The sequence below is a fragment of the Pelobates fuscus genome, chromosome 2, assembly GCF_036172605.1.
Source record: "Pelobates fuscus isolate aPelFus1 chromosome 2, aPelFus1.pri, whole genome shotgun sequence".
Classification (NCBI taxonomy): Eukaryota; Metazoa; Chordata; class Amphibia; order Anura; family Pelobatidae; genus Pelobates; species Pelobates fuscus.
Window position 1 is genome coordinate 199,180,439 of NC_086318.1, and position 17,976 is coordinate 199,198,414.

A 17,976-nucleotide genomic window follows, 5' to 3' on the forward strand; every position below is an offset into this window, starting at 1 on the left:
TGCTGTTAATAATTATGGAAGCCATGAAAGTGCTGATTACTGCACAAAACAATGAAATATCAAGTAAATGAATGGCCCTTTTTAACGTTTTCCTTGCCCCATTGGAGGTCTCTTTAAAATGTTAATTGCCCTCCAGGAGAAGAGGGGTGTTGCTCTTTGCAGCTAGAATGTGGTAAGATACACGAAACCTTCAAAACTTCTCCATGAATTTAGGTTGATATTTGGAAATCTTACGAGTGCAACTGTACCCACAATCAAGGGTAGGCAACATTTGGCACTCAAATTTTGTGGACTACAGCTCCTATAATGCTTGTACAGCCACATGCTGGCAAAGCATCAGGGGAATGTGGCCCACAGCATTTGGAATGCCAAAGGTTGCCTACAACTGGTAGAAGGTCTGCATAGAAGCACGAATTCACAGCCATTCAGGGTCTTTTACTCATATTGTATACAATTCAGAAACCTAGATACAGATATTCCTTATTACCCTTAGATGTATAGCAGTGGAAGAGAGTACCAATTCTTAGAATATTAATGTAGTAGTTCTGGTGTCTATAGCCTGTCCCTGCAGTTTTTTCAATGTAAACACTGCCTTTTCAAGAAAAGGTAGTGTTTACATTGCTGCCTAGGAACACGTCTTTTGGCAGTCACTCAGACTGCCACTAGAGGTGCCTCTGAACGCTCCCCATAGAGATGCATTGATTCAATGCATCTCTATGTGAAGATGCTGATTGGCACAGCATGGCATTTTGCCACACATGCGCAATAGCCTCCCAATGCTTTCCTACGGGAAAACACTTGATTGGATGAGATCATCAAGATTGAGGATCTCCAATATGGATGCGGGGCCAGCCACGGCAAGATCGCTGTGGGGGAAAAAAGTGATCAAGGGTGCCAGGAAACTTTTTAAAGTGATCTAAGGGTAGCAGGAGAGGTAAACCGTTAAACACTATAGTGTTGGGAATACATGTTTGTATTCCTGGAACTATAATGTTCCTTTAAGATGTATGTTAGTATGTGGTGCCCCAACAGTAACTCGTAGTGGTGACTTACATTTCATATTCAATTGTAACATACCACAATATAAACTTTATGCCTTTTTTAAGACAATCCTTTGAAAATAAAAAATTGTTTGTGTTAAATTGCTTTATGAGACAAAGAAAGTTCTAAAAACAATCCCTGTTACTGTTAATGTACTGAAGTTGATAAATACTGTGTTGACAGGCCAAGTCACAGCAGGATAAACGACTGTGGATTCTGCATTTGAAGAGATTGATCCTTGAGAACCACCCTGCAAAAATTCCAGCAAAGGTATATTTTGTTGTATGTGTAATATTTAAATGGAAACATTGAAGATGGAACCGTTGGGCATTTGTACAGCAATGCAAATTATAATCAAAGACTACCTACACCTTTAAGAGTCCTTAAATGAAAGCTTTAATTCTTGAGATGCAGTTAAACATGAAGTTGTATTTTGTGTTTAAAAATAATAATTTTCTAACATCATAAGAGGTACACATCCATATTGGTGTCAGCTCTCTATCCTAAAATGGTGGAAAATGAAGACCATAAGCATCGGTGTAACCACTTAAAGGGCAACTGCCACTTCTCTAGAAATAGTCCCTGAAAATCATCAATATGCTGTGCTGTCCTTTTAACATTTGATGCTTTATCTTTTTAAATTTATATTAAAAAGTTTAGCAAGTGACATCACGGTCCAATTCAGTCCAGGCACAGGCAGAGCACACAATGCAAAAGGAAAGGAAAACAAGAGCATTGTTTATCTTTCAGCTCTTTCATTAACCATGCTCAATGGGAGAATATGACAATATTTATAATTATGTTTGACAGGGAGCCAAGATGGAGACGCCCAGTTACAAGATAGGTTTCTATATTTAATTTTTTTTACCCTTTTAATATAGGGGATAGCTAAACATAATATTAAAAAAAAAAAAAACTTGCTAGGTAAGCAGAATATTATGTATTAGTATTGGACCTATTGGGACCCCATTGTTTTGACTGCAAATGATATCATTGGTCCGTGAGAGTTTGAGAAAATGCCACCTATGGCAGCGGTACTTGCCCTTAGCGCCACAGTCATCTGCTTGAGCAAATGGGAAATGTAATTTACAAACCAGGCTAGACAGCTCTGATCTCTATTATTAGAATGTGTCATTTTTATAACTTAACCACACATATCAGTAAAACTTCAAAGTGCAACCTAAAATAGTGTACTAGACTCGCCACTTCTTTGTAACCTGTCATGACCAACAACATATAAGGCCTGCCATCACAAATGGTTAATATAGTATAACAATCACTCTCATACTCTACTTATACTAAAATGTTTAAAACCTCACCTTTCTGGCAGCTGAATCCATAAATGTTAAACCTTTGTTTTTATGCCAGGCAAGCTATAATTACTTTATAGGAACAGTCTTGTCCATGATGTTAAAATTAATCTACACTGCCAAGGGTGATTGGCAAACAAATGCAAGAGAAGGAAGTTACTTAGTGTTACTGACCAGCCATGCAGTTTGTATTTTATACTTTGAAAAATGTAGTTTGTTTGTGCAACATTCTTTGCTGATTGGATGTCGTGGTGACAATGTCACAATACTTGACACGCCGAACGGAGACCAGTAGCCCCAGATCAGTGTTTCTCAATGCCAATAAAATGTGTATGCATGAAAATGCTTTATTTTGTATTTTATTTTTCTATTTTCTGGTATCATCTTAATATTTTGTTGCACATATGTTGTCCCTTTTCTAGGATAATGTAAAACATTGCAGTTTATGAGAAGCAGCAATGCTTACATTGTGCATAAATATTCTTCTAGCGGCTATATCAAACTGCCAGTCACTAGAGACCCTCGTTAATTTTCAAAGGTCTTCATATTCAGCACCACCACTCACAGCATGATGATGCAAAACAACTCTAATGCGTCTCATAAAAGCATTGAATTTTGTGCGTATAAATGAGAGGCATTGGACTGGAAAAAAGTTATAGGAAAACCTGTAACAAGGTGTTCGACCTAGCACTGAATAACAGGGTGTTTTCTTTCATTTTTTTGTTTAATACAAAATTGGCTCAACTAAACAAGAAACATTCTGAGGTTAAATATATTCAAAAATCCATAAACCGTGTCTACTGCTAGAAAGGAAATGTTTAATGTCATCAGTGGAACTTTACCGACACCAAGTGGCATTGTGGGGTTTTGCATTTGAAAAGTGTTTTTATTTAGGACCTCATATTTTTAATAGTGGACCATATGTTTGTGAATGTAATGGTTTTTGTTTAATAAATCTTTAAATTTTTAAATTAATTTAATCTTTAATTTAATCTTGTTTGCATTTAACCCCATGCAGTCTTTTTATTTATTCATGTATTTATTAATGCTGCTTAAAATACATTACGCTGCCGGTCTGGTATTGTTCTAATATTGGACACCTGTTTTCTAATCTAGAAAATCTTTACAGGACTTCATTTATACGGAGATCCATGTATGATCATAAAGAAACAATGATATGCTTATAACAGTTTCTCGCATTTATGATGTACTTTCTATTTTTTAATTTTTTTTCTAGGCTAAGCAAGCAATACTGGAAATGGATGCCATACGTAAGTTTGTTTTCATTTTTTTCCTTCCTTCCTTCCTTCCTTCATCCACATTTTCTTTTATGCTTTCCTTTTTAAACTAAATGGCTTTTCACGCACAGTATTTGATACTTTATTTTATGCTGTATGCATCATTTACAAGTTGTTGTTGGAACCTAGTGTTCCACCGTTTTGTAGTTGCTTTCCTTTTTACCTTGCTATTGAAATCTAAAGTTAAAATTTTTAACGAATACTATATTCTAGCTTTCAATTTTTGTTTAACCCCTTAAGGACCAAACTTCTGGAATAAAAGGGAATCATGACATGTCAGACATGTCATGTGTCCTTAAGGGGTTAAACTCATGAATTGCTTTATCTTACATGAGCAGAGTTACCATGTTAAAGGGACAACCTAGGCACCGTACCAACTTAATCTTAGATGGTGCCATCTCACCTTGAGGGGTTAAACTGTTTATAAACAATTAAACCTCAAAAAAGTTGTGAAAACTGCACCCGTTCTCTATGCCCCCTGCTTTTCAAGGGTGTCCAAGGCCTCAATGAGGAACTCCACTGATTGGCACATACTTAACTCACACTGTTTTGTGAATGGGAAGCTAGTGATAAGCTAAGAGCATCATGTGATACACTTGGCCTATCCACAGTACCCAGTCCTTGGCTTTAAAATTATTGTCCCTTGCATGCTAATGAAACATAATTGCACATCAAAACACAATGTTAACTTTCTTTTGCTATAATTGTATAGTAATTATAACAATAAATATAGAAAGATTGATAGATTGACCCTTGCAGAAAAATATTCCGATTAAGGTTTGGTCAGTATGGGTGGTACCAATTCCACCCAGCGCATAACCCTTAAAATTGTATATGAAAGTAAGGGAAATCCCTATTGAGAGATCCTTAATATGGTATTTGAACAAAAATAAGGCAACTGTTTGGAATATACTGAACAGTAAATGGTGTCTGAGAAAATAGATACAGATGATCTACGCGACTGTCTAGTCAGTGACTTGTTAGGCTTTCTTTCTCTTTACCAAAATTGAACACTTTAACAGCAGTTTTACCTGTTTACAACAATATCAACCAAACCACTTGAATATAATCTAACACTGCTAATAATAAATGATAGGACTTTGAGTATTTTATATGTGGATCTGTCATGAAGGCTTTGCTATTTTGCTTACCATTCCTGGTCTCATCATTCCATCTTCTAACTTCTGTTTGTAATCTAACAACTTCACGAAACAAATTCCTCCACTGCACTGCACAGTTTTATTTTATTATGTTCTATATATTTTCAGATCATCCAGGGTTCTCCTACACTTCTGAAATAGATCGCAAATCCACTGCAAGTCCAAAAGATGATTTAGCATCATGCAGGATTAGGAGAAAGTCAGGTAGTAATCTAAACTACTACTCCTGTTATGTGTTGTAGTTAAATGATCAGTTTAGTATAATTGTATACACCTAGTTGTAATAATGTACAAGGAAGTAGAATGTGAAAAGAGCAGGTAGTGGGGGACTATGGTATTCTTAAGGTAAACTAGACATATTAATAATTGCTTTTTTTTTTTTTTTTTTTTTTTATAACTACACCATATGTACTTAGGCATCATCTATTCATGAATCAATGAAGTGTATTTTGTAGGGAATTCTAAATGAATTTAGGTAAAAATAGCTCAACTAAAAAGCAGGGCTAACTTGGAGAATTGAGCTGTTCAAATAATGTGATCTAAAATTTTGAATTCACTTTGAATATCCAACATTTTACACTTCAGAGAGTAAATGAAATAATAACGATAACTTACTCTGACACAGTAGGAAAATTATATCAAGGGATGGGCAAAAATGGGAAAAACTAGCCAAAAAAAACACACCTTATTACAACCTAGTGTTTCTGCACTAACCCATGCGCAATGCTTGCATGACAACTTAGGGGCTTGGGGATGTAATATGAATTTGGACCAGTGTAGAATGGATGAGGTTATATCGTGGGGCTTATCCACATCACATGGTATATATAACCGTTAAACCATTGAAAATTGGTTAATGGGGCAGCTATGTTTACATTTTACTGACACGTGTAGAGAAATGCCAAATCCTGTGTAACCAATCTTTGTAAATGTATTTATATGCTTTATTATACAGAACCATCTGCAAACTTACACAAAGTTATGAAGCCAAATGGTGAGTGTGAATTATAAGCAGTTTGCTTTATTACTTTCTTCTTCTATATTCACGTCTCTTATTTTATGTTTCTTCATTATTTTCTTTCTGCTTCCAGATATGAGTCCTGAGGCTCGCAAGGTAAGCCTATGTCAACCTAGTTGTATGGAATAATTCCATTCTGTGTAGGACATACAAAGCATTTATTGGGCAGACACTCTAATTTATAAAAATAAGATAGAATTGAAAGATTCAAAAAAAAGACTCCCTGAAATAGCAACAAAGAAATTGATCAATTGTAAATGATATGCATGTGCACAAAATGATAACTTCATTACAGTAGCAAGGGCTCTTGACCAAAATGTGTCAGGTACAGTTAGTGACAATATTGATTTTAAAGTCACCTGAGCAAAGCTATACTTTATTAATTTTATGACAGCCTTTCAATATGACTAGTTTACATCTTTGTATGGCATCTCTTTATTTCCATTTGTTTAAGTAATTGATATTATTTATAAAATTACTGTTTCCTTCTGAGTACTGTTCATTGCAATAAACAATATGGAGAGTTTTAGTAGAGAGGTCCATACGTTTTAGTACATACAAACTAAATACAAATTACAGTGTACAGCATAAGAATTATCAAAGGAATGGTCCTAAACATGAAAATGTATCATAGAATTCTGCATCATAAGCCTGCCTCCTTAGACACGCCCCCTCATTTTAGAAATCATTTCTTATCAAAGATATGCCCCTAACAGAACTGAGCGGCTTTAAATTCATTGTGTCTGCAGGCAGTCCGAGAAACCAAACAGGTAGTGATATCCTTACTATGTGCCTCTCTGGGTGTCCTCTCCTTCTAATGCAGATTGCTTTGTAGTTCAGATGATTCAGTACTGTCAGTGGCTGAGCTGTGTGTGCATACATTTACTAAGGAAGTATTTTTTTGGCGTGAGGGTGCATTAAAGTTGAATTGGTGCCCCGAGAGTCCATTTAAAATATCAACCCGATGCATTTATAGAAAACACAAACAGGACATTTGGTTTACATGTTTATGCAAGCAGTCACCAAACATTTTTTTCCAGCGTTCTGCAGTATTTGCCAGAGATGCACATGTTGGTAGTATTGCTTTGACCTTCTGCTCAGTCTATATTTTAATTGTGTGGGATTAAAGTTTTAGAGATAAGGCAGTGGACTAATGATGATTGGGGCACACCTTCTAACACCTTTGTAAACAGACTTTGGAAAACTCCTTGGTATAAGGGATTGTTTCATTCTGATCTAAATATCTAATATCTCAATGCATTTCTCTTATGATAATCAGGTTTTAATGCACATATTTAACATTAAAGGGACAATGAATTCACCATAGAATAACCTATGTTCTCTGCATTGCTAAAAGTGCAATGTTGTCTTCTACCACTGTCTCACCGCACATAATTGCATATAACTACAATAACTTGCAAAGCTGGCTACAGCAAATGTTCACCAGGGAGACGGTAGTTTTGTCCCACTCAAAACCTACTACAGCATATTCTGTATAAGCTCATACTCGTGCTAAAATACACTCCATTTACAGTTTACTGTGAAGACGCTGGAGGCAGAGACATTCAAACAGTTCCAGCTTCCAATAAGCTGCTGTTGGCATTCGTCCTATCTGGTGAATAGAATTGCTGCCAAGTATTGAACTACAGGCAGGTGTTTGTTGAATTACTAAGATTCCACTGGGAATTATGGAATTATCAGGATTGTCTGAGCTACTCTGTTGTTTGAGGTCATTGGTCACTGCAACAATTGCAGACACATATATATTCTCTATATATGAGGGAAAGTGTTTGCGTGATAGATATTGAGACCAAACTGAATTTCATTTTACAGCGTGTCAGCATTCAGGGTGCCTTGCTTTGCCAAGCTGCTAAACTGGGATCTGGTGAAATCATGCTTGGATCTGGGAAAAAGAAAGGAATTTTACGTCAGAGCAGTAACATGAGGGACTCCCAAGATTACTTTGGCAGAGCCTTCAATGGTGATGATTTGTCCTTGAGGGCAGCAGATCAAACGGATGCTGATGATGAGGATGAATATGAACAGGTGGGCTGCATATTTATTGTCATATACTATATATTCTATATTCTTCATGAATAGCCACCCATTTATTTTGTGCAAATTAAAAAATACATTGAGCCCTTAATGAAATGTGTATATAAAGAAAAAAATATGTTATATCATTTATTGAAAGCACAGGACATTTTTTTTTTAAATCCACAGTGATTAAACCTAAAAAAAAAAAACTGTTAAACCCCCCTCTTCCCTTCCAAATTTCTCTTCCCTCTCAGTGATGTATGCACGGACATACTCTCACCTACAGATACACAATCATTGTCACAAACACACACTTTCACTGAAAAATACACATTCACAGACATACTCACTCATTCACAGTTACTCACTCAGTTACACACACACTCACATTCACCAACAGACACACACATACACTAACTGACAGACACACATTCACCGACAGACACATACACATTCACCGACAGACACATACACACTCACTGACAAGACACACATGCACACTCACTGACAGACATACACTCACTCAGTGTTAGAGACACACACACACACACACACACACACACTGGGACACATATACTCACTGACAGATACACACATACACAGCACTCACTGACCGACATATAAACTCAGTGTCAGACACACACATTGACTGACAGACATACATACACTAGTTGACAGAACACACTGACAGACATACACATTCACTGGCAGACGCACACTCTCAGTAACACACGCATACACAAACTGACACACATATACACACACTGACAGACATGATGAAACACACATGTACACACTGACAAACATGTATACACTCTTGGTGACAGACGCACTCTCACTAACACACTCTCACTAACACACTCTCACTAACACACACACACTAGCACACTCACAATAAAAAAACGTTTGGAGTGCTGGAGTGGATTCTTCCCTGTGATCGAGTGGGGCTGGCTGCAGCTCGGCGGGCGGGCGCAGAGTGGAGTCGGGCGGTGAGGGATTTCTGATCCTTCTGCTCAGCTTGCTGAGGGAGCTGAGCAGGAAGAGCTCAGGGGAGAATCCTCCCCCTCACCGCCCACCTCCTACATCAGCAGGTGCCAGCCTCTGGGAGGGGGGGAGGTGGCGTCCCTAAGGTGGCCAGCTCTCATACTGCCAGGATTACAGTATGATCCAGCACGTAGAATTGTGTAACACAGAGGACTATTAGGTAATGTATACCGGACCTTAGAATGGCCGGACTAACGTACCAAATAATAGTCAGGAATAGCCGAGGTCAAGGGACACAGAAAGAGACACAACGGTAAGGAAAAGCCAGGGGTCAGGGATACCAGAAAACAGGGAAGTCAAAAACAATTCCAAAGTCAAAATACCAGAATAACCAGAATCAATAACGCGCTCTCGGACAACCACAAGGGAAACCACGACAGGGCACTGAGCAGGATGAGAACTGGGCCCAAATACCCCTTCTCTGGATATGATAGGCTGTAATCGGCCTTTGACCCGAAAGGCAGTTACCAGGTTCCTATTTGCATAATTGCTGCTCAGAACAAACCCTCCTGTGGATTTGATTGCTGCTCGGCACAACTTTTCCTGTCAGGACAGTAATGTTGCTCGGCACAACTTTTCCTGTCAGAACAGTAATGTTGCTCGGCACAACTTTTCCTGTCAGAACAGTAAATGTCATTCATCACATTTTTATATGCAGATGAATACGTGACACACACTTGACCTGGACTATGTGTATCACTGCATGTATTTAGGATGTACTTAAAAAATTAAGTGCCCTTAAACTAAATATGACTGTACTGTTCTAGAATACACAGCCATGCTCCCATCAGAAAGTAAAAGGAGGAAGAAAAAGGCTAAACAGCCAAGTATCAGACAATGTGGAAAAACGTAGAAGTATCAACCTCAGTATTTGTGAAAGCCAGGTAAGATTTCATTTTTTTTTCTCTATATTATCAATTCTTTAATTCTTTGAATATCAGCATCATATTGCCTGTTATTTAGGTGTTGTAACTGTGGATCTTTAAAAGTGGGAAGCAATATGCCTTTTCCAGTTACTAAGATGGATGATTGACATTAATCAATTGTGGTATAATGGGAACCACATAATACACTGTATAGTATGGAAGATTTGTTTACTAAAATCTGATCTATCTGTACACAGTTTATCAAAGATGTACACGTAGGCCTTGATTTAATTCATTTGGATTAGCATTCCAAAACGTCCCATAGACTTTAATGGTGACTTGTGTAGATAAATTATTCTGAAAGTTTTTCTAACGGATTGTGATCATTTGAAAAGCTTATCCAAATTAATTAAATGGAGGGCCTAATAAGTGAGAGTACTCTAAAATGAGTTATGCATTTGTACTTGGTAAATATTAAGCAAATGTGTAGGTGGAATTTTTTTTATTTTGGTCCCTCGTACTAATACTTATTGGTATGCAAATTATTCCACACAAGCTCATTTGCTTGTGAAGTCTAAAAAAAATCTCTGAAATGTAGACCAAAGAGTGCACAGATATTATGTATATCTGTTAAGCAAAAAATATGTGCATTGATCCTATATCATTAGATTTTGTACGTTTTTCTTGTTTTTCTTGTTTCTATTCTTTTTCTATTGAAACAAAGTAAAGGTTTTATATTCCTTCTGTAAAAAAAAATGAATTTAGGTGACAATTTCCTTAAACCATTCAAGAAAGGGTAATATTGTGACACGTGCTGTGTGCTTTACTGTTACATCTAATCAAAAATATGATATCTGTAGTTATTAAATGTGTATGTAAGCAAAAGCTTGGAACAATTTTATGCCAGTTCCCTAAACCTGTTTGAACATTTAAATAAATAACGGCCTCAATTTGCTATTTTTGGAAAAGCTTTCCAAACGATATATAATATTTTTAGATTAAGTTTATTTATTTATTTTAAGTGATTTAATATTTGAAAAAATATATTTATAATTCAATATTTTGATATATTAATATATTTTTGAATATTACATAAGTTTAAATTTTTTTCCAAAAATATTAAATCAATTCGAAACCTTTGCTCTCCTCAAATCAAGCCTTAAGACTTGTGATGTTACGATTTAAAATGAGCCATTGTAATGGTTTCCTTTTTTCTTTTGTTCATTATCTGTTTCTAGTGCCATTGATGTCAGCTAATCTAAATGACCCTTCTTCAAATATGCTTAATGTTGGATTACTTCTAATATAATTGCAATCTGAGTTGATACAAGTAAAAAAAAAAAAAAAAGGTTTAACTTATTTCACTAGGTTATTTTTAATGTTGGTTTCAATGTTTTTATTCTTAGAACTCAAAAGATCAATCGGATGAAGAAGCATCACTGCTGAATGCAGAACAGCTGTTTCCCAGTTCTGTTCGTCCCCTGAGTGGACAGCATAGCACACCACAGAGAAGTGCTTTAATAATGAATATCCTAGGAGGTACAACTTCTTTGAGGAACATTTGGACAGATCACCAAATTAGACAAGCACTCTTTCCGTCTAGGAGATCTCCGCAGGAGGATGAAGATGATGATTACCAGATGTTTATGGTGTCCGATTCTGCTTCTAAACTGGAATCCTCAAGGTCACAGGATGAAAGGGGAGCATCTAGCCGCCCCTGTAGCTGGCACCTTGGACAAATGCAAGCCGAGAACACATCAAGTTCCTTCTGCAAAGTTGTAAGACGAGCAAGTAGTGTTGGGGAAAATAAATCCCATTCTTGTAATCTAAGAACCAGGCAAAACTATCAATCTTCTCGGAGTGAACATTTAACAAGTTCTTATGAACATTGTGAAAAAAATACATCTCGGGGTTCTTCAGAGGAGCTGACTATTGATGACATTGAACATGTATATGATAATATCAGTTATGAAGATTTGAAGCAGATGGGACTCCTAAGAAAAAACAATTCTGATTTCCTTACTGTTAATACTGCAAGTAATTCCACTAATCAATACGGTGACCATGTAAATGATAGAACTTTTAAAGGGCGTGGTGATAATAATAGGGCCACTCTGGTGACAAACAGAGAAACATTGTTTAAAAGAGGCATATCCCATTCTAACTCTCAGGAGCTCCGGATCATTGAAGAAAACATCTATGACTCAATTTGCCTGCCTGAGCAGTCACTTGAACAAATAAAACAGAATCCAAGTTCTAAAAGAAACAATTTTTTGAGTATAGATTCCGATTTTCAGTGTTATGACCATTTAAATCAATTTGTTTCCGAAGAATGCCTGCACTTTAGTGAAGATGAATCCTTGGACCACCGTGTACCCACAGGAGATGCAGAATATTTTAATTTGGTGGAGAGTTCTATAAACTCTGATTCAGCATCACACAAGTCTGCAGCTGATAAGTTGTCTGAAGAAGTAGATGAGATCTGGAATGATTTGGAAAACTATATTAAAAAGAATGAGGAAAAGAAAAATGAGCGTCTATTGGCATCTTTTCCTGTTGGCAAAGATGATGTACGTGAAAGGCGTCATACAGCAACTCTTTCTAATTTTTACAAGGATGTAGATTATTCGCGGTCTTCATTATGTCTGCCACAAAAGCCACACACACCCACTTCTTTAATGATCAATTCACCAAGAGCCAGAAAAGTTGATATCAGTTGTGAAACACCTGCTAGCAGCTCCTTACTAAGTCTAAAGAGAACTTCCATTACCAGTGAGCTAACGTTTGTGGAAGCTCCATACTTTGCCTCTCAAAATGATCTTTCATGTTCTCAAGCTCTGAGTGTTGCTCAGGGTTTGGATAGCATTGATAAATCAAAAAACAAGGTCTTTACAATGGCTCGTCAATACAGCCAGAAAATTAAAAAGGCCAACAATCTTTTAAAGATAAAAAGCCCAGAGCAAGAGCAGCCATCTTGCAAACCTTACAAAATGAAACCAAAAGATCTTGCAGCAATCATGGAAGAGAAGAAACAAGGAGGACCTGCTATTGGTAAGTTGTTTTTGTATAATGATATCCATATCACTAATGCCAATCTAACTTGTATTCAGGTGTGCCTACATTGGTTTTTATTTCTGTGATTGTTGACTGTGTGTGTTTTTGTTTTTGTGCATATTAACTATGAGTGTGATGAATGTGAGTTTGTCAATGAGGGCTTGTGGTGAAATTTGACTTGCTACATTGCTAGAAAGTAATAGAAATTTCAGAAAAATTGCTGTATTCTGGTTCCAATTAAAAATAGAATTTGGTTTTGTATTTTACACGATTCCAAAATTGGGAGACCGGGCGTTTGTGTACTACTATGTACAAATTGTGTTACCACTTTCATGATGAGTTAAAGCGGCACTGGCACAGTCTGACTTTGCCGAATCCGCAAAGATTCCAAACCGTGACATTGCTGCTAGGGGTCCAGTCAACTGAACCTGTCCCTCACGGACACCACCATCTAATTTGCTCTGCTCCTTTAACTCCTTGTGCTGAGTACAGCTTTGTAGTCTATGGGGGATGTTGAGAGACCACAGTATCCTCCACACTGGTGACGACTCTCAGGAGTGACATTTAGCCTCCGTCCTGAGTTTAAGAAAGGCAGGCAGAGGAGAAATACAGAGAAGGAGGAGTCAAAATGAGTATTTCATAAAGATTGTATCTTTATTAAATACTAACTTTTAAGGGGGGGGGGGAGGGGGGGATTGTTTTCCTGGCACTGGAGTGTCCCTTTAAATGGAGGGCCTAATAAGTGAGAGTACTCTAAAATGAGTACTTGGTAAAAATTAAGCAGTTGTGTAGGTGAAATTTTTTTTTTATATTTTTGTCCCTCATACTAACACTTAATGGAATGCAAATTATTCCACACAAGCTCATTTGCTTGTGAAGTCTCAAAGAAATCTCTGAAATGTAGGCTAAAGAGGGCACAAATATTATGTAAATCTGTTAAGCAAAACATATATGTGCATTGATCATATATCATTAGATTTTGTAAGTTTTTCTTGTAATCAAAACAAAGGGAAGAACAGGTTTTATATTCCTTCTGTGTAGCACTAATTTCCTATACTAGCAATGCACTGCTCTATGAGTCAAACAATGTCATTCTAAAATCTCTGCATGTAGGCAACACATTTTATCTTCTAGAGTTGTCTAGTGACAGTGCCACTTTAAGACAGCTACTTTTAACCTAGTTTATGTACCAAATTAGGGTTCCTATGGTATTTCCTTGGGACCCCAGGGGATGGAAAAGGCAAACCTTATTTATCAGGCATCAGAACACTGTTTCCAATAAATGTTTCACTACAAAAGGAGCACCATCCCAGTGCTATGGAGAATGTGATACTGGGAAGATGAAAGTGAAATGCAGAATTTATTTTGTTCATCATAATAGGACCCTGAGCTAACTTTCCAGTGAACAAAAAAGTGTTAACTTTTACATAATTTGGGTTCCTGCCCAACAAAGTTTTAAACCACTATTTTATCATTCCTGAAATCTACTCTGTCACAAAGGGCTTAAACCAAGAAAATTATGGGATGTCTGGGCACCTCCTGCATACACTAACTGGTACTAGATGACCGTGAAGGAAGTTAAATGAACTAGAAAATTAATATATTTAGGCATAGCAAATTCAAAGGGTCATTCCAGGCACTATCGCTACTTAATCTAAATTAAGTTGTTATGGTACTAAAAGGTACTGAGCACCATATTCCCTGAGGTGACCAACTTGCCAAAATGGTCCCTTGCCAAAAGTACCTTTTTTATTCAAATTGAAAGCCAAGAACCATTGGTGGGAGGAGCTGGGCAAACGCTTTGGATTTTGGGTTAAACTGTAATTGGTTGGACCTTCTGGCACCATAGCTTTATTGATATTAAGTTGTTCTTGTTCCTGGAGTGGTCCTTTAATATATTTAGCCTTGGCAAAGCTTTTGTGGAAATGTAACTTTGGTCTAACTTGAATTATGTCCCATGCAATATAAAAATGTGTACAAAGCTGTTAATACGTATCTGTTCCTATTCGGAAATACAAACACCTCAAATATGTTAGATGTACCTGGGAACTACTTCACCCTTGAGATTTTGATAATGTGTCTCAGTCAAAGCTGTCTGTTATGAAAGGGGCAGGAAAGGACTCTTTAGCGCTACTCTGTTCCATAGTTTTTTGGACAGGTTTTGCCCTTTTGGCACTTGAATGCCTGCTTTCCAAATGACTCTACTCACTTGAAGGGCAGGGTTGTCTTTTTATTTTACATTTTAATTCCCAGGCAGAGGGAGGTTTTGGTAAGTGATCTACACGGTATTAACCTTGTATGATCGGACTACAATAAGGTAAGGTAATTTTATACAAAATGAATATCTGTAATTCTCACATTTGCTTATGTTATGTTTATAGGTGCAAGAATCGCAGAATATTCCCAACTGTATGACCAGATTATCTTTCGCGATTCTCCTACAAGAATGCAAAAGGAAGGCAAAGGCAGTTTAAAAGATTCCCCATCAATAAAGTCAATTCAACAACCTGCATCACTTCCGGTCACTGAACACCACAGTAAATGTTTGCAAACCAACAACTTTAATGGAGATTTTACAGATTTTTTTACCTGGCCTGATGGTAAAGACTTAAAATCAAAGTCTGACTTTTCTGGAAACGGTCCCAGAAGTCACCAAAGGAACATGACAAGTGCTTGCTCTGTGCCATCATTGATCAAATCCACCCCAATAGCTTTACATACACAGCGATGGAGTACAATTAGCCAAAAGAATAATGAAGATACACATCAAGATAACATGTATAATTCACTAGGAAGGAGAGTAGTTTGTGAACAAACACAGCCTTACATTCTCTCACAGTCGTCCTCTTCCATGTTCAGTCCAAGGAAGGAGCTTTCCATCAAACTTCCCAATAACTCTCCTGTCCATGAATCTCCGTGTACGTTAAGAACTGTGAAGAAGCCAGATCTTTGCAATACAGGTGACTTCCATTTATCTGAACATGTTCCAGTATCTCGGGAAGACAACCCAGAGATGACTTTGCAAGACTCTCATAAAATCCTGGTGCTGAACAAGCTCTCCTCTCTCAATGCTCAGATAGCTACTCTAAATTACTTTGCTAACTTCAAAGATACAGAGGGTGATGGAGATGATGATGACTATGTGGAAATAAAGTCAGAGGATGAAGATGATGTGCAGGAAACTGCTTCCAGTCAAACAAAGTTAGGTATCCATGGCAAATCTGAACATTCATTGTCTCCGTGTAGCGCCAGGACTCCTTGCTCTCTTAGCAGGCCCAACACACCAGTAAATTCTTTAAATGGAAAAGAAACATCCGAACTAGTAGCTTATGAGGACCCTGACAAAATAAACGACTACCTTTGGAGAACACCATCTTCTAATCCGCAAAATATTGTGCAATCACTAAGAGAAAAGTTTCAGTGTCTCAGCTCAAGTAGTTTTGCTTGAACGTGTATTTCCTTATAACGAAAAGTTGTACTATAAATTACTGTTTTTTTAGTTTAGACTATACATGCACTGTTTGCTGCATTTTATGTTCAGCGTCCTAAATGTATGGCACCATATTGTTTACAGTTCACATTTGAAAGCAGCAAAGTATAGTGCTCCCCCCATTCCTCTGCCATCTACAAAAATAGTTTTTTAAATAATTTGTATCCATTGGGAAAAACACGGCAGTGTGATTTGTGCAATTTGATGTACATATTTGAAATCTTAAGAACTGCATAAGGATTGCTGTGTAGCACTGATTTCCTATACTAGCAATGCACTGCTGTATGAGTGAGACAATGTAATTCTAAAATCTCTGCATTGTAGGCAACACATTTTATCTTCTAGATTTGTCTAGTTCATTTTCACAGTCTACCTACTATTCAGGTTATATTTAGAAATGCAGCAATCCCTTGGTGCACACAATTCATTTGTCGAATGTATTGTCCTTACTGTAATTGGCTACAATAAGATCTTAAAGGGAAATGCACAGCAAAATAGTGGGGTAATACTATGGAGGAGATTTCTCAAAGTAATCTGAAAAGTGGTGCAAAGTTTTCAAGTTGGATGAACCCCCAATGCAATGTGCCCATTGATTCCAATGGTTTCTATGGTGGCTGCCATACTTGTAGAACGCTGCTCACCTTTTAAGATTCAAACTCTAAAAATCTATCTCCCCCAAACTGTTTCCACTTTTGCATTTGTGTAGACCATTCTTAGAACCTTAGAATGTTCTCTTTTGCCAGAGGGAAAACTGTTCAATAAATACATGCTATAGATGCAATATGGCAAGGCATAGTTCTATAAAAACTTCCAAGCAATGTTTTTCCTATCGAATGATCGGTTTGTATTTAGCATATAGCGGCTGTTAATTCTGACATGTTGTATTACTACTACTTGGTGGCAGGCTGTGCTAAGCGTTTTGTAAAAGTGTTAAAATGTAACATGTAGCGATATACATAATATGCTTTAAGAGTGCATTGATTCATCTAACCGATTCCAAGGAAAGCAGATTTGTATTCATTTCACTGTAGCCTGTATATATATTATCCCAAATAATTAATCCTTACAGTGTTAAAACAATGGAAATCAAATCATTGATTGTAAATTAAGATCAGAACAAATACATGTCTCAATAGTTTAAATGATTCCAAATCCGGTCGAAATCCCCCCAAAAATTTTCTTTGCAGATATACAATGATAACCAAGCCTTATATTAACATGAACTGGGGTCACTTAAATTGAGAGTCCGTTGTCACAATGCAGAAATCCAGCTTCTTTTTCTTTGAATCAACTAAAATTGGGGTTGGGTAATAAAAGTTTTATAAATGGAAATCTATAATGGACATGCCACTGCCATATGTTGCAGTTGACATGTCTTCATCCACCTTTGTATCAATGATTCAGTTTTTCGATAAATGAGGAATAAGTTCTTGCATCATAATATGATGCGTTGCCTTAATATTTTGCCTGTGTTCTAATGTAGCAACAAGATTCAAAGCTAAGTTGGCATGAGATGCTCTGTTTAAATTATTACAGATGAGTCTGCACTTTCATATGGATAAATGTTTACAGTAGTGGCTTCAAGATTCAGTAAGTCTTCCAAGCAGCAGACAGTGTGTTAGAGCTATGGGGTTTGAAATCCTATATATATTTTATTT

At 36.9% G+C, this 17,976-nt stretch overlaps 1 protein-coding gene across 2 annotated transcripts in view; it reads left to right on the forward strand.

Moving 5' to 3' along the window:
- The window catches only part of PLEKHG1 (pleckstrin homology and RhoGEF domain containing G1), a 281,660-nt gene extending 265,192 nt beyond the window's left edge, over positions 1-16,468 (forward strand). For both annotated transcript variants that reach the window (XM_063443092.1, XM_063443093.1), the window contains 9 exons: positions 1,225-1,311; positions 3,589-3,622; positions 4,918-5,013; positions 5,765-5,803; positions 5,901-5,923; positions 7,661-7,873; positions 9,676-9,792; positions 11,181-12,825; positions 15,210-16,468. In XM_063443092.1, the coding sequence (XP_063299162.1) occupies positions 1,225-1,311; positions 3,589-3,622; positions 4,918-5,013; positions 5,765-5,803; positions 5,901-5,923; positions 7,661-7,873; positions 9,676-9,792; positions 11,181-12,825; positions 15,210-16,276 (3,321 nt within the window). In that variant the 3' untranslated portion in view covers positions 16,277-16,468. The remainder of the gene's footprint in view (positions 1-1,224; positions 1,312-3,588; positions 3,623-4,917; positions 5,014-5,764; positions 5,804-5,900; positions 5,924-7,660; positions 7,874-9,675; positions 9,793-11,180; positions 12,826-15,209) is intronic.
- The last annotated feature ends 1,508 nt before the right edge of the window (positions 16,469-17,976 follow it).